Source organism: Amphiura filiformis, chromosome 11, assembly GCF_039555335.1.
Source record: "Amphiura filiformis chromosome 11, Afil_fr2py, whole genome shotgun sequence".
Taxonomy (NCBI): domain Eukaryota; kingdom Metazoa; phylum Echinodermata; class Ophiuroidea; order Amphilepidida; family Amphiuridae; genus Amphiura; species Amphiura filiformis.
The window spans coordinates 18,344,258-18,372,252 of NC_092638.1; the positions used below are offsets into that span (position 1 = coordinate 18,344,258).

Consider the following 27,995-nt stretch of genomic DNA (forward strand, 5'->3'; position numbering starts at 1 on the left):
TCAATCAGTTTTAAATTGTTCTACATTAGGATTCAGCATAGTTTCACAACTAATTTTTACCCCAAAACAGGATTGTGTCTGAAATTTACCCCCAAGAAGGAATTTTATCTGAAAGGTGCTACCTTTGCACAAATAACAGGTTTTTGATAAATACACCCCTTATTATTTTTTAAAACATTTTAATATTTATAGTGGTCCTGATGCAAAACACACACCCACTCATCCCTAATCGCTTCCAAACGTGGACGCTGTTGAGGACTAGACAAACGTGGTCATCTGAATCCGTACTTAATTGACATATTCAGGACATTTTCCGCCATTTTGTTTGTGTATTTTTGTGTGTATGGAATTTAACCTAGCAACTGCGGACCGATAGAGGTCGTATTTCGCAAATACATTATACATGCATTTGCGGTCATTTGCAGACCTCCAGAAACCGAGGACAATCCCCCATTGCAGAGTGGTCAGCGGTATGAATGTGGAGTGCGAGTGTGTGTCCTCGTTTGCTGGCAAACACCAATGCACACCCCACACACAAAAACCAACAGTGTAGGTACATAAAATGACCCCCTATAGACGCGATTCACGTTCATTCCTGAAAAGGACCCTTTTTCGCATTTTTCTGGTCATGCATGTGTATGATGAAACTTGAGTGGCCCCATAGGGTTGCCTTAATCAAACAATTAGCTGTGAGTCTACTAAATTCTTGGTCAGAAGAAAAAAATAATATACAGGTACAATTAATATTACTAAATCAACTCTTACTAAACCCTTACAAATGTTACCATGTCTAGGTAATGTTTCAACGTTTACCTGTAGAAGATCTCCAGCAGCAGAAACAGCACGATCACATAGTAGATCACCTATGCTGGTGTTAAAATCAGGACTGTTGATTTTGCAATACAGTTCCAGCATTGCAGATGGGATAACCTGTTACAAAAGAATCATTGAAGAAATAATCATAAAAATGTTTAAATGTTAATTTAAAACTACAGCATTTCTGGATGTTTTATAAGCAGCGTTGCTGTTTTGAAGTGCTATTTCATTCATTCATTTCATTCGGCTGCGCTAGCGAAGAAGGCAACTACAAAGTTTCCCCATGTACTACGATCTGAAGCCAAAGTGGTAATGGCATCTGGCAGTAGAAAGTTGATTTTGATCAGGCAAAACTCAAGAGTTTGACACAGGGAAGGGTGCTGAGTGTTGCTAGATCAAGTTCACACAGCACCTCAAAACAAGAACACTGCGGATGAAGTCAACCGATGGTTGATGAAGCGTCCAGAAACGTAAGTTTGAAATGGTCTTAATATGATGAAATTTCTTGGATATAATTATAGTACATTATTTGTTCAATTTGTCTTACCTGTTTGAGTCTTTCAGTAAGAGAGTCAGTAAGTTGTTCATTCCATACTGCAGCCACTTCCTCTGGGAATGCTATGTCCAGCAATTGGTTCCAAACCTGCCAAAGGAACAAGCAGATAAGTAAATATGTGATAAAGGGAGAGCGTGGCGCAATGGTTAGGGTACTTGCCTTTAGTGCATGAGGTCCTGGGTTCGATTCCCGGCGGTGGCGATTTGCTGGGATATTGACTTGGAAAAAAAAAAAAGTCTGAAATTAATTGGCAACTTCTGTAGATTAAATTCAGACTTCCGCTCTCCCATGGTTCATTTAGAATTGGGTAAATGAATCATGAAAGTACTCCGCCCTTCGGAGGGGACGTTAAGCCCGTCGGTCCCGTGTACAGAGAACCATACCTGTACATGTATCTCGCAGCCAGTTTCGAAAAGAGTAGGGTGTTAACCCCTGACTGTTCCCAACCCGTCCCGGTGTTCAAATGGACCCCAATGGAAATAAGCTTAGAGGCTTTCTTGGGTTATCCAGGGTTGTCAAAAACCCGAACAAATCAAAACAAAGATGCGTAAAGTGTGTCCCCACCAGAAGGGCTGTTCTTGAGCTTTTGTAGTTTTTTTAACTTAAAAAAACACACCATATATTCAGTACGAGAGTCAGTAAGTTGTTCATTCCATACTGTAGCCACTTCTTTTGGGAATAATAATTATGTCCAGTAATTGGTTCCAAATCTGCCAAAAAACAAGCAGATCAGTCAATATGTGGTGCGTAAAATGTGTCCCCACCAGAGGGGAGGTTCTCGAGCTTTTATGGTTTGTTTAACACAAGCAAAATTAAACATATATTTACAAAAATTGCCACAAGTGACCCTTAGATGACTTTTAACCTAACACCTGTTGATATCACACATGTCAAAGTACCAAGGATCATTGTGTCCAATTGGAATCCATCAAAAGCATGTGGGAGAAATCAAGAGCCATGAATATGCACATACATCACACACCCCTGTTTGTATATGCCAGCATCCGTGGACATTTATTGTGTATTTCTATCAAAACGAGGACGTGTATGGTGTTTTCATTGCCTAACCAGTCTGCCGCCTGGACAACCAATTCTTTAGAAATGCTTAGTCGCGCTAAAAGTCGATCGATACATGTAAAAATCAGCACAATTCAGAGATACACCTTTTGCTATGAAATTAATTTTCTCGGTCAAATATAAAGCAATACTTTTTTTTTCTTCAGTAATGTCAGTTAAAAACTTGGTGCTTGGATATACATTTTTTTTTAAATCCTGGTGTTAAAATTAAGCATCATATTGTGTCTTTTAGTGTGATATTTTTGATTTTTATAGGCCTTGAATTCGCCATGCGAGCTTTTTACGGAATTCATGTTTTAGCGTCTCAAACTAACATAGTTTGCTAAAGAAAGATATTTCCCACCTCTGTAAAGCACATCGTGTGGGTCTATATGTTATAGTTTTGTCAGAATTTCCGTTTTTGTTTTAACCTTTTTCCATTCATGGTCCGAAAATGTCAAACTAAGTAAAAGTAGGCAATGGTGAGTACTTTTATCTCGAGAGCAACCAGCTGAAATAGTCGATATTTCCTTTGTTGTTATCCAGGTCAATTTTTCATTGAAAGCAAATTGCCCGACCAGCGATTAAATCCCCAATTGGGTGTTCTGGTTAAACATGATCAGTAGGAGCGCTTATAGGTCTGGGAATTTCTTTGCTATATTGAAGTTCTGGCAACACTATAGCCATGCCGGTATTCCTATTAAACCCAGGGATATCGATCCACAATGCTAGTATTAGCCTTTAGATTTCACGTGTTGATTTAGAAATTTTTTCAGCCGACAGTGAAAGATGGTGAAATCAAAACGGAAATTCTGACAAAACTATGATATATAGCTCACGGTGATGTGCTTTAGAAAGTTGGGGAAAATCCTTCATTAGCGAACTATATTACTTTGAAAAGCTAAAAGGTTGATCCAAGAAAAAGCTCGCGGGCCGAGCTGAAGCCTATAAAAATCGAATATCTTACACTAAATGACTGAATTTCAGGCCTAAGTTTAACACCAGGATTTTAAAAAAAATCAGTATCAAGCATTATAGTTTTTCCAGCCATTTACTGAAAAAATGAAAATTATTGCTTTTCATTTGGCTGAGAAAAATTTTTACACTGAAAAGGTGTAACTCAAAATTTTGCTCATTTCAACACCAATTTCGATCGTTTGTATTGAATGACTGAGTGAGCCTTGCAGAACAAAAGAATTGGTTGTGCAGGTAGCTGACTGTAACCATTGATGACTCTAATGGCTGATTATTTTTGTGTATGATACAAAACAGAATTTTAGCCATCAACTGCTGACCTTATTTTTTATACATGTATGGTCCGCAGTTTTGAGCAAGTATCGCTCAAATGCATTTAGCATGCATTTGCTGTCTACTGCAGCAATTTGAAACCGTGGACTGTCCTCGGTTGTAGGAATGTCCATGGTGGAAGGTGAAGAATATTACATTTGTCTGTCTTGGGGGCAAACACATACGCACCTCACCCCCATCAGACAGACACACACACCGGAGCTTGTTTATTATAATCCCCTTTCCAAATTTGTTTGGCAGGGACAAATATAGTCATTACTAAAAAAGTAATACAACTAAACAACACAGCTAGAGAAAATATTAGTGATTTACATGACGGCGCAATCATGGATATGGGTGTATGAGGCTGAAAAATATGTGTTTTTCAGAAAAATTATGTTCAGCTGCTTCTGGAAACTTAAGGGGTCTTAGAGTGGGATCATGTCAATTAAAGTCATATGGGGTCCTCAAAATAGCCCTTATGAGTGGGCAAAATTAGGCTATTTTTTGGAAATAATTGGAAAAATGACCATCCATGTACCAAAGTTGGCCTAGAAAAAGTGGTCATTGATATACCAAATGGCAGAAAGTCAGACCCATGCTTGCGGCACATCCCTGTATGGAAATTTGGACCAAGTATTAACCCAGCAGCTGGGCTTGAGAACTGAATTTACTAAATGGCTAGAAAATAAACTTACATCTAATTCTAGTGGAAAGCAGAGTATTCCTTGACCTGTACTGAGATTTCTTGGTAGATTGCTATTCAGCCATTGCAGCAGATTCTGAATGACGCCTTGGGAAGGGTGATATACATCTTGTTGCTTTGTCGACATCTGATTAACCTGTGAGAAATCAATATAAAACTCATTAAATGCATGACAGGATGGAGCCTACCAAAGCGTTACAGTTAGCATACCCAGGAGAGCCAGACGGTCCTATTGCTGAAATATAATAAATCCGATTTCACCGATGAGGGAGCAGCAAGAAAAGTAGCTTTACATTAACAGTAGTGGAATTATTGGCTTTGTACTATTACGGAGTAATGGTAATAATAATAATAATAATAATGAGAATTTATATTGCGCACATCTCCACCAAATTAATGGCGCTCAAGGCGCGATACAGAGAAATTCTTACACTACAAAATTAGCTCCCTCTCGATATGGACATGACCCAACTTTCAAATTTGTGCCCATATGAAACATATTTTGCATTGAAATGAAATATATGAAAAACAGGGCTATTTCAAACAATGTTCAATTACCTTGAAGCAGGTAGCTAGTAGTACACACCCTTGTGTTATGATTTTATAACCAGACTTTCAAATTTGTGCCCATATGAAACGTATTTTGTATTGAAATGAAATGTATGAAATACAGGGCTATTTCAAACAATGTTCAATTACCTTGAAGCAGGTAGCTAGTAGTACACACGCTTGTGTTATGATTTTATAGGCTGTCAAACTGACCATTCCAAGTACAGTCTCACAGATCTCTGATGCAATGACAATGAGCTGAAGCATTTGTTGTTCAGGAATCTTTTCATCACTGTAAAGTAGAAAAATGTTATGTATTTGTCCAGGGCCTTAAGTCACAAAAACACCTCCCATATGACTTGCATGTTCATTTTGGTTTTGAAATGAAATCCAATCTAAACGGATCAATGTATGAAATGAACCATATTCCTGATGAAGTTAAGGGGTCAAATCCAAGATGGCAGCTCAGTTAAAATTAAAAATGGTCTGCAAGCTGTGCAATACCTCAAATTATATCTCTAAGCATAAGGAAAAAAGTCAATGGTTGCATATCTTTAGGATGATATGTTAATGAGTTAGAGGGTGAAACAGGCAAAAGGTCAATGATCTTTTGACCTTTTGTACATTGGACAAATTTTCAAAATTCTCTTGATTGAAGTGAAAAGAACAAAAAGTAAAGTTGCCATTTTGCTTTTTCTAGAGGACTTTTGGCTATTCTCTATTCATCTACTATTTTTCATGCCCTGATAGCTAAAGGACAACATTCAGGCTGTCGTCTTCAATAATTTGCAACTCATTTAAACCTACCTTTCTTCAGCAAGTTTGTGAACCTGATGAGTAACCTGTATGAGGCATTGGTAGATTATCTGTTGGAATGAAAGAAGAAAATTAAATCTGGTCAAAATGTATGACTTCAGATGAGACTATAATACCATTTTTTTCTCCATAGAATTTATGATACAAAAACGCCTCCATGTGAATTTCTTTTCAGTGTGAAAAAAAATATTATTGACTTATTTTGGATTTCTGACAAATCTGGGAGAAACAAAGATTTATGCCTTGCATCATAGAATGATGTTTGTGGACATTTTGTTTGACAATTTTTCATTTTCATTAAGGGGTTGGGAATTAAGGAGGTATGACAATTGATTAAAACTTCTGATCATTGTAAACCATAACATGGAGAAACAAAATGGAATGATGTAGCTGAATGAGACGTTTGATGTTGTTATGTTGGATTTTCTGAATTTCCTATACTGCTATTGAAGAGTGCAATCTTCAAAAACAAATTCCATAAAAAATAAATTTCAAGATCTGAATATGATACCATTTTCTCTTCTGTTGTCTTTTCCTATAAGATGTGCCTAATGAAGAGGTGCATCAATTTTTTCCAAATTGCAAAGAAAGACCATTTTACAGGGTGTCCCTGTAAGAACTGTATCGCAAATAACACAAACCTGGTTCTGTTGTTCAGAAGCTGTTGAGAAATCTTGTCTCTTGATAACCCACCACAGAGTACAGCATATCAGATGTAATGGCAATTGATCGGCAAATCTAAGCAGTCCAGATGGGGTCTGTTGGCACCACAGGAAACTACGAGGCAGCAGACGGTCCAACTCAAACATGGGTGCGATATTGGTCCAAAGATTATCCAGATTGGTTTGCTGGCTGTTGAGGATTATGAAGACAAAAATTGAAACAAAGTTAGGAATATGATAGAATGCTGGAAAAGTGCGAACTGACACTTGTTTAAGAGAGGAAAACAAAATTAAGTCAGTTAAGCTACAATTCTGGAAAAAAGGTTGGCACACTTTGCCTGTCTTTTGGTATATCTCTGCCCCCGCCGGCTCCTCTACAATTCAATGTTAGACCAAGCCATGTTGTCAACAGGTCCGTGAGACCTTCCAACACTGAAAGATGGGGAGTGGGGAAGGGTGAGATACAGGGTGATCTGTGCTTCACATATATTGCATGCGCATTTAACTTGCTTCTCCGATTTTGATAGGGCAGGCATTTCAATTAATTAGTACAAGTATGCCAACTATTTTTTACAGGATTGTAGCTCAAATTGATTATGTGTTAGACTTCTGTGTATTAGAGTGTGTGAGGTGCGCTTGTTTTCACCTACAAACATGGACTTTGAGTCCACACTTATGTAGTGAAAAACCAGAAACTGCGAAACGTGGACGTCCATGGTCGTAGGACAGCGGCAGAGGGTGCTATACAGCATAACTTTGCCGCTGTCCTACGACCGTGGACGTCCACTATGGTAGGTGTAATACCAGGACCACGGTTAGCGGTGAAATATCAAAGAAGTCCACGTTTGGATTATGATATGTCTGTGTGTGTGGGTCCACGGTTTCACTGTTAACAACCACACACACAATAAGGGTCCACGGTTGTCGGTGAAGGCGAGTAGGGTGTGTGTGTGTGGGGGGGGGGTGCCCTTGCGGTTGAATAAGTCAAGTATGTGTAATTGAGCTATGTACCTCCTTATTGTCTTGGTTTATCTATTTACAAAAACTCAGGGAGCTGACCTGGTTGAGATGGTTATTTCTACACGTAGGCTGATGAGGGTTCTGTACCAATACAGAATGATGCTTTGAGGGTGTTTGCAAAGTTGTCCTTTTGACCTCTCAAATTGACTTTACCAGAGCATGTGTGCAAAGCTTGTAGAAATTTGAAATTTGCAAGTTTTGCACTATATTCCACCTAAAATCAAAGGTAAATTTGAGTCTGAAATGGGGCTAAAAGAAGACCACAATTGAGGCAGGAGCCACTTGCCCATTAAGTGTACACCACTCCCTTCCTATTTATTGTGTGAAGTCACTTAAAACATAAAAATACTGAACAACAAAGACTGTTTTACATACCTTTGATCAGCAGCAAGATAGAAGCCCTCATCTACTCCCAAGTTTTCCACACCCCACCATCGTGGTTGCCTGAAATCAGTGCTCTTGGTACACTCTTGGTAGGGTTGACAGTTTCCACTCAGGAAATGTAAAGTTGGTAGTACAGTCAGCCATTCTATCTTCCCTTTAGATGACAGTTGTTGACACATGTATATTAGGGCAAAGATAATGTCACTAGAAGTAAAATAAATAGTAAAGGACATTTAAGTTTATAGGTGACCCCGGCCATCCGGGTACTTATTTTACATGATGCTACAGTGCCTACACTTAACGCTTTTCAACCCACAATAGACCGTGGAGCAGTGCGACTAGTTGAAGACTTGTAACAGATGCTGATTCAGTTTGTTGACATTTTGTTTTGACCTCGAATCAAGCATATTTCGGGCCGATTTCGGTAAAATAAGGGTTAAATACTTGGCTTAAAATTGCATTTTATGTGAAGCTGAACACATGAACATGTAGAGGAGAGTCTTTATTTTGTTGTTGGCTGGCGGCCCCATGTAGAAGTTATAGAAATGGTAGTATTTTGGCCGATTTGAAAAGGACAAACCACAGAAAACTACAAATTTGACTTCTGAATCGGATTTGTTGTCAACGGAGGTCAACAGCTTGTGACGTCACTCCGGAATGCACACACTGATTTGCCCAACCAGAATACTATGAACTCAAGGCGTGTTGGAGCCTCAGACCTTATTTTTCCAGGTTGGGTAATTTTGCTTAATTATACAGGTTGCAATTTTCAATGCATTTGCAAACTTTGATGTAAACACCAGTTAAATCAATAGAAAATCATTCACAGCTACAAGGGTGATTTTAAATTGATTTCACTGGGATTCATGTTGATGTTTGTGTTCCCATTTAGTGCATGAAATCCCTGAGTTGATCAAATTGAACTATAGGCCTATAATATCCCCACTTGCAATGGAATTTCTTGTTTGGGCTTACACAAAAGTGACTACAGCAGATAAAATTGTGCACATTGTACTTACCTAATGATTTCAGGTCCCAAAGCCTTCTTTACATCCGCAATAATCTCAGTGCTCACTGCTTTCTCAAAATGCTCTGGAAAGCGTAATCCTTGGAATAGGTTCATCAACTGGTCCCAACTAAGTATCAATTCATGTCGAGAAACTAGTAGGGAAATGGCTAGTGCAGAAACTAGACGCTCTACTTCTTGTGTCTTTGTGGCTGTAGTCACATGACTTTGTGCAAAGGAGTCAATCTTGTCTGACAGGTAATGCAGCAGCACCTGAAGTAGATGGAAAAATTATTAGTTACCTTATTTGTTAAATATCTCAAATTGTCTGCTACTTTTACCATATACCATTCCTATCATTGATATCACATCAATATCACATATTTTAGGGAGCAAAAGTGAGGGCAAGAAAGGTATCACATGATTATTTTATAATCACATGGTACACTTCTTGACCTTGCTTTCATTGTTTCATAGTATGTGATATCGATGTTCACCCCATCAAAGGCAGGAAGGTACCAATTATAGGAATGGTCTATAACAGATATCAGAATCTGTTCACTTCCTCCATGCTGTAGCGCATATCATATCTGTATGTAGACTTTGTGTTCAATATATATCACAACTGCACCAGAATAGATTGAGACTGTCAGGGTTAACACCTTACTCTTTTTGAAAGCGACTGCAAGCTATGGGCGGATGGCTTATCATCCCCTCCAAAGAAGAAAGTACTCTCATGTTTTATTTTCATATTTTAAATGCACCCTGGGGAGTGACCACAAGTCTGAACTTAATCTATAGATGATCCCAGCTAAGTTCAAACTTTTCCCCAAGCCAGAATCCCAGCAAGTCGGCACTACCGTGGATTGAGCCCAGGACCTTATGCACCACTCCCACAAAATCAGAATGAAATGAAAATCTTGCCTGCATTAGAAAATATATACAAAAATCAATCTTTGCTAATTAGCTAATCTGAATTAGGTTAGAATTTTTAATCTTAATTTGGATTAATGAGGCTGTGTACTCTCAGACATGCATGTAGTAAAAGTGCAATAACTTTGTAATTATTCGCAAGACATATAAAAGTATACATTTTTATGAAGGCAAGACATCAATAAATCTTAATATAAATACAGATTTGGGGTAAAACAACAATTATGAAGAAAATCACAAAAAGTGAGTTTTTGGCAATATTTGTTAGGTACATCATAACAAAAAAACGCTCTTTCCAAAATATTTTATTTTGTTTTTAGCTCAATCTTGAGGCTCCATTCCAAAAACGTTTTTTTAAATTTTTTGATATTGGCCTTATTTTTGAGATATTGACCATATAAGGCATCAAATTGAACTTTTAAAATTCACAAACGCCTATTTGCACAAAATGATGCCTAAAATCGGAAATAGACCAAAATATAAAAAATGAGAAAACCGTTTCTTGAGTCGATCATGCTTTTACGATGATCATATTTGCTTACCTATAGATGCTGTATTTATTGAGTTATCATGTACCTAAATCGTCATTTTACCGAGAAAATGAACATTAAAATAATGGCCGTTGAAGTTTAAAGTGGTCACATTTTGCACTTTCATCGAATCTCGCAGGAGAATGCGAAGTTTTTATTTTTATACCTTACATTACATAAACATCGGGTAAATCCACGGCCCCTTGAGAAGTTTGAGCGAAATCCATTCATAACTTGATATTTAAATCGGGGGAAAGAACTTGAAAAACCCCACATTTTATCAGCTAAAATGGAGCCATTTGACCACTAGGTTTTTGTGCTTCCGTGGTGTTTCCATAAGATGCATAGCGCATGCAGATAAGCGTCGGCGTATGCGTAAGCGTATTTGTGCGTTAACAAATTGCGCGACACGCAACGCGACAAGCGTTGTTGCGCCGTATATACCCTGCTGGTACAACAAAGATTTTCTTTCCATTTCAATTTCAAACACGAGTGGAATAGTGAAATAAAATCCTTAAAATATTGCAGTTGGAGTTTACAAATCTGGATTTTCATTCCTTGTATTTATAAAAAACATAACAAAGTACAAAAATATAAAAAAAACCTCAATTTTGCGAAAGAAACAATGTCTAGAGTACACAGCTGCCTTAATGTCTATTTTAATCCAAGATTAAGCCACAATAAGATTAAAAAGTCAATCTTATGGATTTGAATATTAATCTATAAGATTAAAAAATGGTAATCCAAATTTAGATTAGTTCATAGATTAAAAAATTTTAATCTAAGGTTGGATTTGTCCCTGATTGCAATCAAATAGATTAACTTTTTAATCTTGGGAATTTAGAGAGTAATCAAGCCAACGTATGAGGTCGATTTTTGTATTCAATACAACAAAATGATTTTGCAACCTGAAGTGCTGTAACATTTTGGTTACTTTTTATAATGCTTGTAAATATGAATTAAAGCCCTATTATATAGGCAAGATATTTTCTTTTCCACCCAAATAAATTGAGACCCAATCTGATCCGACCCATGACAAAAATTTCTGGACCAGGCAATTGGCAGAAAGTTGTTCCAGCCCACCCGATACCACTTTTACCGCACCTGAATTTCATCTTCATTCCAGGCCAGTTTTAGTACTTCAAGATTATGATTGAGCTATATTTCTTAATTAAGTGAAATATTTCAAACTAAATATTTAAAAACAATACTATCTTGGGGGTGTGGGGATTCAGGGTATATAGATACTCACATCATTTGCACAGAATCCACCTGGAGTCCATACTGTAAAATTTGGACTACAACCATATGAGAATTTCGACCAGATGGTCCAGTTCCAAACTTGCTCTACCAACTTGATGGCTTCAGTTGGTTGGATATCTGCACATGTCTCATCCATGACAAACCCACTCCACCTGGGGAAGTATGCCATTGCGGCCACAAACTTGTCGTTCACCAACCTTGGTACTTTCTCGTCATTCTTTTGATTCTGATTCTTACCCAAGCCAATCATTGACTTGGCAGATGACAAAGCAGATGACACCATTTTGTTCCATACATTCCCCTTGTGGTTTCCAGGTGAAATCTGCATGACATCATCATACTGATGCCATGTATCTGCAATGAGAACAAATTAGTTATAATGCTGGTTTCATACTTTCCTGCAGCTTGCACAATGATTTTGCGTCCCTGCGCAGTCACACCAGAAACACTAGCGGTGACCAGGGGCCATGGAGGCAAGCCGATATATTGATCACTCAACTCAATCTGTTTTAATTTTTAACATATATAATGCCCCATTTGATTATCTATGTAGTTTTGATGTTTTATGATGTATGTGCAATATTCCATGTTGAATATAAATGTTTCTTAATGTTATAAAAATGTAAACCACATGTAATTTGGCCTTTGGCCACGATTTTGTGAGTGAAATACAATACAATACAATACAATACAATACAATACAATACAATACAATACAATACAATACACAACAATACAATTATGCAATACCACTTTGCCCAAAGTGGCAGATTGGTAGGAGTTGAATTCAAGGTAATTCAAGAGTGACGCCGCTCTGACGTATAAGAACAGGAAACAATTTTGGGTGGTGTTGAGCAGCAACATTATTGCTTTTCATAGTTGCCCTCCAGTGACAAACAAAACCCCTGACAAGAGACGGAAAATGTGTTCATTCAGCATTGTTCTTTCTTTTCATTTTTGCAAAGCCCAAATATTCTCATCTTTAAAAGAATGAGCTATTTGTACCAAAAAAATATGCAACAAAAAATAAATGTAGGGCAAACAATCTGGAAACATCAAAGAGGTTGCACTTACAGAGTCTGGAGACCCTCATTTGTTTGTGTATCCCTCATTGAGGGCAAGATTATTTTTGCCATGCCCCTGGCAAACTTTGTTTTTAAATGTGTTGCCAGTTGTTTGCATTGTAGGCCTATAATTAAACTCTATGGGGAATTCCCATGGTCTTTATGTATGTTTGTTTATTTGTTTGTTTAATCTTCCTTTATTGAGGGTAATACCACATCAGCACAGCTTTCCAAGCAGACTGTCATACACAAAATATATAATAGTACATGGTAATTTCATAAAATCATATTTACAAAAAATATAATGCAAAAACTCAATGCATACTTATAAAGTTTAACCAGTATGGTCAATACATTCAGAACAATTTCTAATATCAAATTAAGTTAATGCTCTGCGTGCCAGCCATAGATTAAAAAACAAAAAATTGTGAGATATTTTCTCAAAATATCAAGAGCTATCATCAAAAACCACTGAACAAATACTAGGCTTGCTTTCATTTTAATGCATTATCCATGGTGATTCCAAATATGGTCATGAAAATTTACATTTCTGAATATGTTGCATTAAAATGTTGTCTGCAGTCGACACCCGCGTGGAGAGAGTTAAAGTAATATAAATGCCTAATTAAAATCATGCTCTTGCGAAGAAAAGTGACATTTTTAATGCCAATTCTGTACACAACTCTATGGGCAAGGAATTTTATGGTGTAAGACCATAAGGGAAGTGTACATCATGTTTTCATGCATCTTCTTCAGTTTAGTTTTATGGTTAAGACTGGAACTATAAAAAGTTTTAAGCTATATATCCTTACTTCCACTCCGACACTCCTCAAGGGGTACTTTGAAGACACGATTGACATGAGGGCGAGGAGTTCTCTGTAGGTAGATGTATTCCCACTGTGGCTTCTGGTTGGGCTTTTGGACCATGTACTTGTATGCAATGACTCTGTCTTTGATGTTTTTGATTGGTATAGGTAGACATCCACCAAGCACAATGTAGTCAAAGTTCAAGCATCTGAAAGTAATAAGTCATCAGGATGCAGTTAGAGTATTTTACTCTCGGTGACATAGTGACGTCTGGCCATGCGTTTTGAGTTGGGCCGGTAATGCGTTACATGTTTTCGCGAGATGAAAATTGCATGTTTTTCATTTAGATATGAATATCTTTCACATATTATACCCAACATATATAAAAGTATACATTTTCTGGCTGCAAATGAACCAAGGAATCCAAAAATGCACTTTAAAATGACATAGGGTGTAACACTAAGGAGTTATGAAACTGAAAATACCAAATATTTTAGGGAAAAAATGTAAAATTTGACAAATTAAAGAAAAAAGTTAGCTTCACCCCACATATTTTAAAAGTTCCATATTTGAATTCCTCTCAGTCAGAGCTTTAAATACATATATAACATCATAGGGTTCAATAAAATTAAAATGATCTTGCGCTAGCCTCTTTCAAGGCATATTTTCCCATTGACTTCAATGTATAACCCGAACGGAAAATAAAATATGTAAAATTGCTTCTCAAAGCAAATTTACTGAAATGGACCTCTTGCATCATATGACCCCTGGGAGTCACTTTTATTAAATTTGCTCCTCCTGATCCTCCTCCTCCTGATCCTCCTCCACCCCGAACATTATGCTAATTAGATGCAAATTATTCAAATGTTAATAACTTCTTACAACTTTTTTAAGGTTTACTGTATTGGTCTCATCACAAGCTTTAATTTCAAATTTAACTACATAGGCTGCATATTAACTGAGAAAATTAAAAAGATGAACCCTAAAATGTCGCGGGCATGTAACATCTCCACCTATTTACTGGCCCAACTCAAAACACATGGCCGTCTATGAGTTGAGGCAGCTGTTTTGTAATGGCATCTTTAAACTTGTGAATGTGTATGCCAGCACTTTGAGTAAATGCCCATAATTTGAAACTTCACTCGATAAAATGTGCACTGATGTCTCTGACCATAGAAATAGTAATGCTCTGACTCACCAAGAGTACAAATACTATATAGTGCTTGCATCATGGAAGGTCATTATTTCAAACCATCCTCCAGCCATGCTCCAGAAGTAAATGCATGGAGTACAATACCAATCACCTGTTTAACTGGTATTGATCAAACTATAATTTTGCTCACTTTCTAAATCTTGTATTATTATCCTCTCCTGACTGCTAATTGAAATCCATACACCATTCTATGGAAGGCAAGACCGTAATCTTCCACACAGGTGGTGTTGATTTCAAATTGGGTCACCCATTCAGGTAACCCTATTTGAATTTCAGACTCCTTGTGTGGAAGATAAATGTCATGTCTTCTATAGTGGGTGTATGGATTTCAACTGGAATAACCCAACCCTCTAATTTAAGTTAGGATCTGTCCAACCTGAAGTAAAGCTTAAATCAAAGTTTAAGATTTGTTCAAAAGAAATCTATTCATATAATCTTTTCTACAAATCTGTTACCTCTCTATCTTGAGTTCCAGACATGGTTGATCCCATCCACCAAAGTTCTTTGGGCCCATAATCAGCACAACTTTATCAGTTTCTGAATTGAAGTTGAAATCTGGTGCAATGATGGTATGGAAGTAGATGGTGATGATAGGTTCACCTTGCGAATATCTCAGTGCTGAGGGAATGTTGCCATTGTTTCTGAAATGATATAAGATGTTGTAAAAGCAGTGAGTAAAATCTGGTGCTGGGCACTGCAGGAACCTGAATCTCGATCTAATCCCCTAAATCTTTATCACATAATGAATACAGAATAGACTGAAAATATGTAGGGGGCCAGATCAAGATAAAGGTTATTGCCTGTTCCTGGGCACCACCATAGTGCTTGTAAATTAAAAGGTTTGAGAAGTGACATTTGACAGGTTGCAATTACGCCTTGGTGGCTGGAGGTTATTTTGGTCGGTGGGAGCAAATGAAATAAAATATTTCTTCCCAATTTTGGTAGTCAAAGGGGAGGGGTCGGTGGAAACTTTCCTAGTATGCATAATTTTGGCCCTGTATTTATCAGTGAAGGATGTGTGTACCGGGTATCTTTTTTACATAGACTTTGGGCACAATGCCCCCCCCCCCGGCTACGCCATTGAATCTAACTATTTAGACGGATGTAAGCACTGAGGCGTAACAAAACAAAACCTCTCAATTAAAAAAACTGTGCAATCACCCCATATATTTGAAATGAAAGGCATAACTAGTATTGGAGCAAAAGTTTTCAGAGTTTTCTTTCTCATGTTTGTGATGTACACGATTTTCATCAATAATCTTATTTCAATCAATAAATGAGTTTAAATTTGGTTTTTGATAACATGAACAATTATTCTTTTGAAGCAACAACCAGATAGATAAGGCCAAGTAAAAATGAAACATGATTCTCATCCCTTTTTTGAGACCGCTTCAAATTTACAATTTGTTTTTTAGATTTCAGTTATAACTTCTGAATAAAGATGTCTAGGAAGTTGAGATATTTTCTATAGCCTTGATAATATATACAAGGAAAACATCTCGAATGATGATCATTAGAGGGGCTTACCTACCTCCTCCTTTTTCGGGCATTATTCTATAAGCTAAATACAGGGCCAAATCTGGGTATTTGCACCTATTTTTCGATGAAAAATAAAAAGCTAATCCTCCTCCTTTTTTTTTTGAAAACCCGAGAAACATGTTTTATTTTTACTTGGCCTAAGAGAAGAGACTATTTTGTCATTTGACATACCTGAAACGATTTTCATTTTCCACATTCTTGGTCCCGTTTTCCTCACTTTTGTTCCCTGGAATATAGTCAGGTGCTGGTGTATCTTGCTTCCTATATGGCTGACCTCCACTGGATGTCTGCATGCGAATATAAAATTGGGTATCAGATATAGAGGTAAACCAGATATGGCATAAGATGCCAATGGGCTACTCCAGTTGAAATCCAGGGGGTATAGATTTCAAATGGAGTCACCCATTCAGGTAACCCCATTTGTAATCTACACCCCCTGTGTGAAAGATTATGCCATACCTTCCATAGGGGGTGTATGGGATTCAACTAGAATAGCAAAATGAGAAAAATGTCATGCTGGAAGCTGGTCGTTTAATTGGTATTCTGCCGGTCCGACATCCAGGGTATTTCTACTAGTCTCCGGCTCAAACTGCACATGGCTCACGGTTTGTTATGAACAACAGAAACCGGATGTGAAGGAGGCTATACATAGCGATGTTTCTTACTCCAAAATTCATTTCTGTAAAAACCAACACTCGGCCATGGAATTTAATTTAAAGTTTGTCATACATAATTAACAGTAAATCAAGTAAGTAACTTCATATCTTAGAAACTTGTTTGATTCCACTGACTATTTGCAAATAAAATGTACACAACAAAAATGACAACTTGTTTTCACTCGACCGTGAGTCGCATCATCAACCAGAAGTGACGTGGCACCAATTCACCCACAGAATTAGAACAGAGCATGTTGGGAAATAAGAGGGAACAGAAGTCTCACCTACCACAAACATTTGAATTTTCCATTCAAAGAGACAATGGCTAACAGACACTTTATAAACTTAAGTTCAAAATTGTTAGCCCTCTATGAAATGTTAGCCCTCCCATTTCATGATATATTCAAAAATAAAATTGAGATGAAACGCTACTATTTGCTGCTTTACATTGTATAATTCATTCTATTAAGCTGTAGATCTAAAATCATTTATGTCCCTGGTTTGTCAAATATAATAATAAGAGCCCCTAGTTCAACTCTCAGCTAAAGAAACTAATGATAACAAAGCTAACTGTACTTAAGGTTGGTCTGAACCCTGGAATTATAGAAACTTTCGGGCCTCATAACTTTTAAATTGTTGGTCTAAAGTATATAAAAGTATACATATTTAGAATGGCAAAGACTTGATAAGTTCATCTGTGAGGTCAAATTTGGGCCAAAATGGCACTTTTGGCCCAAAATCTTCAAAATAACGGTTTTTGGCCCACTTATTTTTCGTGCATCGTAACAAAAAAATTCTTGGGACAAATTTTTTTATTTCTTAATTTTTAAAAACTAGATCAAAATATCTAGGACCCTTAAAAAGGCTTAAGGGTACTTGCCCATCAATTTCATTCAGGGGCGTGTTTGAAAAACGGCACAGCGCATTAGTAAAAAGAATAAAAAATACTAAAATTTTCATCAGGGCTCGAACCACTGCCAAGGCACTATGAATGCTAAAGATGCCTATTGTGCCACGGTGACCGTGCTTAACATTCGGTGATTTTCAAAGATATACATATCAACACGTTTCTAGTGTATTGAAAATCAGATTTTGGTAGGAATACAGTCATAGAAAGACATATGACTCTACTTGTCTGTTTGTTTTTCATTTAAGGAGGCACACAGGGTCACTAATTATCCATTATTATTCACCTCATAACTCGAAAACTATTTATGTAAAGTATATAAAAGTATACATTTTTTGAATGGAAATGGGCTCATAAATCCATTTAAAATGTCAGTTTTGGGTCAAAAACTACAATTTTCGAAAAAATCCAAAAAAACTGATTTTTTGACCAAAAATTTTTGGTCCGCCATAAAAAAATTATTTGAAAATCAAAAACTGTAAAACATGAATTTTATTAATTTAGACAAATAAATCTAGAAAGTGTTTTTTTATTTTTTGAAATTTTGCTTAGTTTTTAAAATATAGGCAAAAAATCAGTAAAAACGTGTGACCCGTGTTCAAATTTTTTGAATCATGGGTGATAAAATAAGTTCTAGGCCCTAATTTAAAAAAATTAAAAAACACTATCTAGATTTTGGCCATATCTAAACGTTTGACTTAAAAACTTACCTCAGTGATGCTTCATTTAGACGCTATGGCGGACCAAAAATGGTTAAAAGTGGTCAAAAGTGAACTTGCGAAAATCGCGATTTAGAAAAATACAGGGATTTTAGGTCCATTTTTGAAGATTATTCCATAAAGATATAATCCGTGACTTGTGACGTTTGGTCAAGTTAGAAAATGAGAAGGGCGTCCAACTGCAGCAGATTGGCATTTTTGGTGATTTAGAAGGTAAAAAATACAATATGACAAAATTATCCGTGCACATTCGGCAGATGTTTATCCACATGGTGCAGCCATTTTATTTACTGCAGTCTTGTTTCCATGGTGCAGCAGAGCTTCCGGCAAGGGCGCGGCGTCGCGTCGGCGTTTGAGGAGCGACAGGGCGCGCGGAAAGACAGACAGGTTACGCGAATAAGTTGCACAGTGCATGGTCGTGTTGCCGCGAACGAAACCATGATTATTTAAGCACAATTTTGTCCTGTTCCGTATAAAAAAGATCATGCTCTGTATCAAAATTTGCGGACACCAGAACATTAAAATTAGCATAGAATAACTGACAAGCAATTATTTTAGCTGATAATCAGGAAGTTTTATGAATAAATTGAGACATAGGCCTAATCATGATAATTGCGATTTCTGTTTTGTACTAATTTTCATAATATTGCTTTAAAAATGCAATGTTTTTAATTTATCGCTTTTTTGGTGATTTTTTTTTTTTTTTTTTTTTTTTGGTGTTGACAAATATTGCATTTTTATGTTCATTGTCCTTTTCTGAACCGCAAACATGATGTTGTTACTACTCGTTGCTTTTTTCTTTTTTAGTTGGTGCTTGAGAGGCACCACAGCGGCCCGTCTGCGCTAAAGATAGGCATTTTAACACCCGCTTGAATATAGCTAGGCCTACACCACAGGAATCCCAAGTAAAATTTTAAAGGATTCTGATGTGTCGATTTATACTCAATATTGGGTTTTGTTATTGTAATTGTTTGTTGTTATCATATTTTATTTTTAACTTTTTACGGAATATCAAACACGCATAAAAAGTCATAGGCCTATTATAGGTTGTAAAATATTTTGTACCGCATAAAAAGTGAATAAAACTACAACAAAAAAAATTTAAAAAAACTGTTGTTGTTTTCAATCAAATAAACGTGTAAAAAGTGAGGTAAAAGTTGTAATATGTCTTGAATAAACTTCTTGTAAAACGGACAAAAAGTAGGCCTTTATATAATGTTAAACGGGCAAAACACGGAGAGGTCACAAGAAAACTGAAAAAAAAAACCACGGACATTTACATAGCCTAACAAAACCGAATTTCAAAAGTAGAAAACGGAACACTTATGGCTTTAAATTATAGATTGTGGTTTATGCAGTAGGCGATAATACCGTATATAGGCATCATGCTATAAATTTGAGCGCTTTTAAAACACTGCATGAAAACATTCACGAAAAATGCTTTAAAGCAGTTTACCTTTTAAAGTATGCAGAAAACATTATAAACGTGAAAGTTGAAAGCCAGACAAACATTGCAAATAAAAAGGCATTCGCCAAAACATTCGCAAAAAGTGTTGTAAAACCAAAGGCTTTTATCGCAATCATGGTATATGGTAGACCTAATAGGCCTACTAATGGAAATGTAGTTAAAATGGGTTATGAAAAAAGCACGAATTTGCGTTTTTTCGATTGTCGTTTGAAATTATTATTTAGCATTAAAACATTCATGAAAATGCTTTCATAAACTCGTGCCCGCTATGCCGATTTCAAATATCGACATTTTTGACTTAGAGTGCGCCTATGCCTAGATGGTTGATATGATGTATTGAATTGTCAACGGTCAATCAGGAGTAGAGAACGTTTGAAACGAACCTTAAATCCGTGTTTTAATAACACTTTGAAACATTATTCAGGGCCTTAAATTAAATTATAGGCCTACCGGTATTAATAGTAACTGCTTGCTTATTTTTTAAGGACTTCAAAATGAAGACGGGACTGAACAACCGCAGAGGCTCCCGAACCAAGGCTGGGACTGCATTAAATATAAGCTAATATAGGCCTAATAGGCCTATATTCTTGTCCAACTACACCAACTAATTGGTAAATCAAATAATAACAATGAAATGAATGAATGAATGAATGAATGAATGAATGAATGAATGAATGAATGAATGAATGAATGAAATAACAAAACAAATTTTTAAACATAAAATAATAAGCCTAATGATGTACTATACGGGCTAAGTCTAGCCTACTAGCAAAATATTTAGGGCCTACGTTTTCTATCGTATCTACCAGATTGCGTCATCATTACAGGGCTTCTTACGGGTAACTACTTCTTACAGATAAATTTCATCTTTTCACTTTTCAAAACAAAAACAAACAAAAAATTCACTATTATGTTCATATAAAAAACACCAAAATTTATACCACTATATCAGCACTTTTTTGGCTTAAATTTATCGAGTAGGCCTACAGATTCTGGGACGGGACGGGACGGTGGTGGTCTGTCGGCCCGCAGTTTCGCAATGCAATGGTGCAAGCTTTACCTACCTTGGAAGAGATCAATACGATAAAATACGGTAGTGATCGCGATTGGCGACTCCAGCGCCTCAATCAGTAATCACGTCGCCCATCCAGTTTACCATGTGTGCGTGTCTTTGTTAGCTGTATCGCCGCAGTACGCAGCACGAGAACGCGATCTATTGCGGGAAAACTATGATTTATTTGCTTTTGCATTTTGACTAATTTTTAATGAAAAAGGGTCTTTAAAATAGCTTTTCTTATGGTTCAAATTTTAAGGTTTCTTTAAAATCTATTAATGACAAGATAAAATACGGTTTGAAGATGACATTAGTGATGAAAACTCAATTTTGGCCATGTAACACTTCAGTGATCCTGTGTGCATCCTTAATACAAATTAATTTCGATGAATTGAACTGGTGCGACTCTTAGGACTCGTGATAAACGACGATTAATTTTGTAATAATAAAATGAAAACGCGGGGTCATTCACAACGTCATTTGTAATTCATGTCAAAACCTGGGGAGGACCACACACATCTGTGTTACTTGCGCAATCAATACTCAATGATCCAGACAATACCGTTTGAATATACCGCCCTTATGTATGCACCTGCTTGACACATCTTGGAGGCCGGTCGACTGCATATCCATCTTTACACGCTTTTCAATACGGAATAAATGCTAACCTCGTGACATCATCCAAGCAGCAAAGTTCATTTATTGAAAAGCGTGTAAAGACGGATATGTAGTTTACCGTTCTGCTTGTCACTTGCGGAAAGATATGCTATAGGCCTACCCTAATAGCTTACAATAGATACCCCACTGTAAATAGCTCTCTTCATTACCTCGCTGTGCCAGAATATACGCGCAGTGTACGTACTTTTGAACCATATTTTGTTCAAAAATGATAGGAAGGGACTGTTTTCAGCTAAAATGTTGGCTATCAGCAGATGCTCAATGATACCGGGAAGTATTGCAGAAAGGTAAGCGTACTCTTTACTTATTCAAAATATCACGTATCAATGAATTTAAATTATGGAAATCCAAAAAGGAAATGTCAGGTCAAAATTCTCACCTTAGTATTATTGTGAAATAAAATCAAACCAAATTTAGGCTCTGCAAACAACGTCCAATTATTCCCATTGGTGTTTGCTACACGTGCATATAATAAATTATGATTTGGGGCTAATTTGAGAAGAGTTAATGCCTCGAGTTTCAAAATACACCGAGTGATGTTTATTTGATCAAAAACATTGACAATTCAAGACTCTGTAAAAACAAATCAAGAATTATCTGGGATTATTGCAACTAAGTATAATGAAAGCTATGATCTAAGCTACCAGATGCATCATTAATTTCCTGACTATGATATTTAGTTTTGGGAAAAGATTACTTTAATGTTTTGGTGGGATTATTTCCCGCCAAAAATTTCAACCAAAAAGAGCATGTAGCCTTAAAAAGGAACAGTACAGAAACGCTTAAATATGCAAATTTAAATATGCAAATTTTCCTGCTCGCCCAACATGTATACCATTTATGTATACCATTTATGGTTTGTAAATTGGGATCCCAAAAATTTGGCATGCACAAGGGGGGGGCAAAGAATTTTGGCAGGCCGAGAGGGGGGGTGGGGCAAGCGATTTTTGGTGGGCCGAGATGGGATGGGCAAGCGATTTTTGGCAAGCCGTTTGGAAATTCTACCCCCGGCGGGCCTCATAATTATTGCACAGCCCCTTACATGACACTTACAACAGTTTCAGTGTTCTGTCCTATGTTTTCTCTGCCATCTAGTTTTTTGACATCAGCCACTGCACCTATAATGAAATATGACAGCAAAAAGACAAGGTTTTTAAGTAAATTGCCAAGGTAAATTGCACCTTTTAGGTTCAAATTGGTATCCAATCTATAAGGTACATTCTGAGATCCATCACTGCCAAACAATTTACCACACACATCATGGTTTACACATTTATAATGTTTTCTCAATGTAGTAATGAATTGGTCAGAAACTGCATTTCTGTATCTGAAACAAACTGCTAAACATACCCCATTTTCATGATGTACATATTTATTATACACCTTAAATAAATATAAACTTAAATTAAAAAGACTAGTTTGCGTCTGACATCAGGGCAAAGGCGGGCCGTGATTGGTTGCTGACCTGTGCAGTACTGCATTTTTGGTCTGGTTGACAGAACGCCATACGCAAACTAGTCTTTTTAATTCAGTCTTTAATTATAATACTTTATCTTACCTTGATTGGCCGCCTGGTTTGAAGAGTTATCCCCCTGATTTCCAATGCCACTGGAAGCAATTAGAGCACATGTTTGTGGTAAGTGGGTGTCTCCTCTGCTCCCAGTATTTCCTGATGAGTCTGGTAAGGGAATAGGGGGAGTCTCACCTCCTCCACCATTCTGTTTCTGCCCAAAACCAAATGTAGCTCCACCAGTAGTATGACTACCTTGTCCAAAAACTTTCTGATCTTGTTCGTTCTGTAGCTGCTGGCTTATCTTCTGTTGTTGGTTCACTTGCTGTTGCTGGCATACATGTAGCTGCTGCTGCTGGTTCAGCTGCTGTTGCTGGTCTAGCTGCACTGGCTGTTGCTGGTTCAGCTGCTGTTCCTGGCTCTGCTGTTGCTGACTCTGCTGTTGTTGGTTCTGTTGCTCTTGCTGATACAGCTGCGGTTGCTGGTTTAATTGATGTTGCTGCTGTTGATGATTTGGTTCATGCACCTGACCAGCCGTAACATCATCATTGCATGTTTGCTGGTGACAGGTGGTTTGGTCCTCTTGGCAAGTAACATCAGTTATAGTTAGTTGTCTTGGCACTGATGTTAACAGTGGATGAGTTGGGTGCATGTCAGGTGGATATCTAACATTTAACATTGGTTGCAAGCCTTGTAATCCTGGATTGGTTAACAGTAAGTTATGTATTATCTGGTTGATTACAAGCTGGGACTGTTGACCTGGTGCTGCTGCTAGTGATGGGACTATTCCTGGTTGTATACCAGTGCCACCTACACAAATAAAATATAATTATATTAATTCTTTCAAAAAGAAAGAGATGTTCATGGGAGGAAATGATTTGTGATAAGCCCAAGCCCCAAGTGCTTATTTTCTTTTGTATTCTTTAGAACAAAATTGGATCATTAGCTGATGGAAAACATTTCAAAAAGAATCTGAATGCAACACTGAAAAGTAATTTTCCTTATGACAAGACTATTGTGTTTCCTTGCATCATATATAAGGACAATTTCTTTTATCAATTGTCAATTCCTGTGAAATCGTTTGAGGAATTTAAAATTGATGAATCCTTCAGTATTTAACTCCTTGAAGGAAAAGAAATTAGTAATAAATATAATTATGTAACGATCATTACATAGGCTAACCTAATGCCCATCACATTAAACTTGCCGATTTATTCAAATTTTATGAAGATTTTAACAAAATTTTCAAAATACCTGGACTGGTTGGTTGGCCACATCCTGAGCAAAAATTTGCACCTTGTCTCAATGGAGTGCCGCAATTATCACAATATGGGCCACAAGATGCCATCTTATAGCCACTCCTGTATAAAAGCTATGTCCTGAATAAATGAAAGACAGGCAATTATATTTGATGGCTAGAAAATTAGGTAGGTAGGTCAGTAAGAAACCCTTTTCTTTATGCTGTCAAATTTCCCATTAGGTAGTGTAACTGATGGCAAGAAAAAAGATGGCACCGAAAACAGTACACAACACTGAAACTACTGTGTCACATGAATCCCTCACAACTGACCCCCTGCACACATATTGAACTACTCCCTATTCCAGAAAAATACAGCACTAATTTTTTGGGAATAAAAAAATATTATCCTGTTTTGCCAAATGAAATATAGATAAACCCTAATCCTTTAGCTAGTCCTAACTAGCAATAAAAGTCCAATTTTAATATTTGGCAAAATTTTGGAAATAAGGGACAAAAACATGCGTTTTAGGGTGTTTATCGTATGCTGTGACAATCAAGCCCAAAGATTTGTACTAAGACTAATTCCAGTTTATGCATTATATTTTCGGAAAGGACATGTTTCATTCTTATGACCAATCATTTAATTATACCAACAATTTGGCATATACTCAAGATTTTGAATGCTTAAACTTGTTCCAAGTCTTTGATTTTTGTGACTTGACTGTAAGAAAACATGCCAAAAATGCATATTTTTGGCTCTTTTTTTCAATAAATTGGTAAAAGAGTAAACTTTTTCTTTTAACAATATGTCAAAACTGAACACAACTAAGTAAAGAAATCAAGAAAACAAGGCAAACTCAGCTCTGTCGTAAATTGCATAGTCATGTTAATGTTTACCCAGCAGAGTAGACTAGCAACTGCATCGATCATGTCTCAGTTCTATGTGATGGAAACTACCTAATCTATTTATAGCATTGTGGAGAAATTGCAATCCCAGGCAGGCAAATCAGTAATCCAGGGACTTCCTATTTCAACATCACAGAGCTTAACATTTGGCAAAAAGTCAATGCACTGAAATCTTTAAATTATCATGTTGAAATATTATCGGGAACATTTGTTTTCTATATCAATATTTAATATTGTATCATATGGGTCAGGAAAAAAAAACATTTTCACATGGTAATTAAAAGCTAATAAAATTAATACTGTTAAGGGGGCTGGCATTTTCTTCAGAAGGGGGTCCCAAATATACTGGGGGTCATACATTTTGGAAAGAAAAATGGGGGTGGGGGTGGAGGGCAAGGAGGTCATAAAATTTTTGATGACCGAAATGTAGGAGTCACAAGATGACCACAGATAGGGCCCTTCGCACTTGATTATTAGTTTCCTGTTTACCGCCCGCGTCCAAAATTGAAAATCTCAAAATAATTAATTATTTTATCTTTATTTCTAATTTTCTCCTTTAAAATAACTTTCAACAACTTCTACTTGCCATTTTCTAACTTTAATAATATCGACAATAATGATGAATGAACAAAAAGTACAACTCCACCTTCACTTATTTATAAAATCAAATATTGTTGTGAAATAATTAAATGCCCGCCCTAGTCAAAACGAGTCAATAGTTGCTTGTAATAGTTCAAACTAAATAAAGAAAATAAAAGATAATTAATAATTAATAATTAAAAGTCACCTCGCCCTTTTTCAAAATCTCTAACAGGAAACTAATAATCAAGTGCGAAGGGCCTATAAGTGTGTTTATTTTATTCAAAAGACTTATTTCAATACAATTTAGCCTGTTTAAGGAGTAAGGTGTATCGGAGGTGGGGGTCATAAAATTTTTGTTGCAAGTTTATTGATGCTGACTTTTTATTAAATTGGGACCTCCCCCTGCAATGAAAATGGCAGAGAATCTTTGCACCCCAGCACTCAAATTTAGAAGTGGTGGGTAGATCTGTTTACTAAAGATGGGGGGTCATTAGGTATATTATATTGGAGCAATTTGAAATGTTTACCCCTATACAACCAAAAATGTGCAATTTTGACCAAATATGAGGTTTTTGTATAATAACTCGGTAACGATAGGTTGTACATAGCACAAACTATACATTTTTGAAATCCATAGGATCAGACAAATAATTTGATATATCATTCAACATGATTGGAGAAATTTTAATTTTTTACCCCTGTATGACCTTTCGTGATCTCTGGCGGTCAGTAGTGGTCAAATCCAAAATGCCTCCACATCTTTGGACCATGTACTGCATGTGTGCAAATTATGATTCTTGTATCAGAAAGTGCACGATTATTTGGCTTAGCAGCTTAACTGTATGAATCTATGCACGAACATGTACCTGAACAATACCATTATTATGTTGACCCAATTTACAATTCAACAATTACAATAACATACAGGAAAATGAAAAATAGGCTAAATAATATCTGTAAAAAAAAAATGGACCATATCTAAATAATTCAATTTCCAATCTGCTTTGATCACATGATCAATCAATTAATATTAGAAACAATGATAAACTGATAACAATCATACAAAACACAAATCACTAACTCATATCATTTACAATTACATAAAATGTATTTCAACTTACCTAAAAAGTCTTCACATCTTGATCATGGTATTGAATAGATATCCTTTCACTTTGATCACAGCTATGCTTATAACTCAAGATTTCCCGTCTCTCTCTATATAGCCAATCCAACATTGCATGATAAACCTGAGTCACCCAATCCTGGGCAGTCAAGTCTGTGTGTGTTTGGAAATGTTGACATTTACTCTGTGTGTTGGACTGTGTTCAATGCAACAGTCATTGGGAATTCCCCAATTCATATACTAGTACATGCAACTAATTTTTTCTGAGCGGAGTTGTCTGGGGCGATAAACTGTATAGGTATTTTCGCAGTATTTATTTTTCACAATGTTAACTATTCTGAACGACTTGTGTGTTTCTTTTATTCACGGTTTCAAAAAGCCACACATTTATTATATAAAAAACATTTGTGTCAAAACTATTTTTGTGGGCTTTTAAATTTGCAATTCTTAGATTCTTAGAAATTAAAAACCCTGCAAAAAATTCCTGCTAAAATATACAGTTCTATTGATACCCACAATTATAATTTTGTTTTGTATCAAAAAATATTATTTGATTGTCCATATCCTATCCAAGGGGTAGGGGCTGTCCGATTTTGTAAAAAATATTTTTGTTTATAAATACAGGTCATAGACAAAACATGTATATTTGTACAATAGTATAGAGGCCACTTTTACATTGGTCTATCTGCTCTAGTTAAGATTTTTTAGACAAAGTGCCAGCAGGGTTAGAATTACCATTAGAGTCTCATTTCATTAGAGTTTAACCTGGCTGGCATTTCTGAAAAGTGCCATGAACTGAGATAGGCCCTATTTGGGTTGAAAAATGCATTTTTTGTGATTTTTTACCAAAAATGCCAATATTAAAACAGCTATAACTTGAATTTGAAAGTAAATAAAGTCTGAACTTCGTATTTGCTGTGGAGAATACATGTCACATGTGTTTTC

General features: G+C 36.4%; 1 protein-coding gene across 1 annotated transcript; it reads right to left on the reverse strand.

Annotated features, from left to right (window-relative positions):
• LOC140163524 (E3 ubiquitin-protein ligase RNF213-like) lies at positions 1-27,206 on the reverse strand. The gene is made up of 17 exons (XM_072186838.1): positions 27,049-27,206; positions 24,454-24,578; positions 23,248-24,009; positions 22,743-22,807; positions 16,379-16,494; positions 15,124-15,309; positions 13,461-13,663; positions 11,574-11,938; positions 8,872-9,131; positions 7,844-8,056; positions 6,428-6,638; positions 5,778-5,836; positions 5,121-5,262; positions 4,414-4,557; positions 1,364-1,459; positions 814-930; positions 1-78 (listed from the first exon to the last, which is right to left on the reverse strand). Exons 2-17 carry the CDS (start codon positions 24,545-24,547, stop codon positions 1-3), a joined length of 3,111 nt encoding a protein of 1,036 aa, XP_072042939.1. The 5' UTR covers positions 24,548-24,578; positions 27,049-27,206.
• Positions 27,207-27,995: the final 789 nt, after the last annotated feature.

What these genes read in the sequence shown, in the direction of transcription:
- LOC140163524 (XM_072186838.1), bottom strand. Translation starts at nt 24,547, where the DNA reads ATGGCATCTTGTGGCCCATATTGTGATAATTGCGGCACTCCATTGAGA. An exon ending in AAACCAGGCGGCCAATCAAG is followed by an intron (nt 22,808 to 23,247) that starts GTAAGATAAAGT and finishes ATTTCATTATAG; the next exon opens with GTGCAGTGGCTGATGTCAAA. An exon ending in CTGGAACTCAAGATAGAGAG is followed by an intron (nt 13,664 to 15,123) that starts GTAACAGATTTG and finishes TATTACTTTCAG; the next exon opens with ATGCTTGAACTTTGACTACA.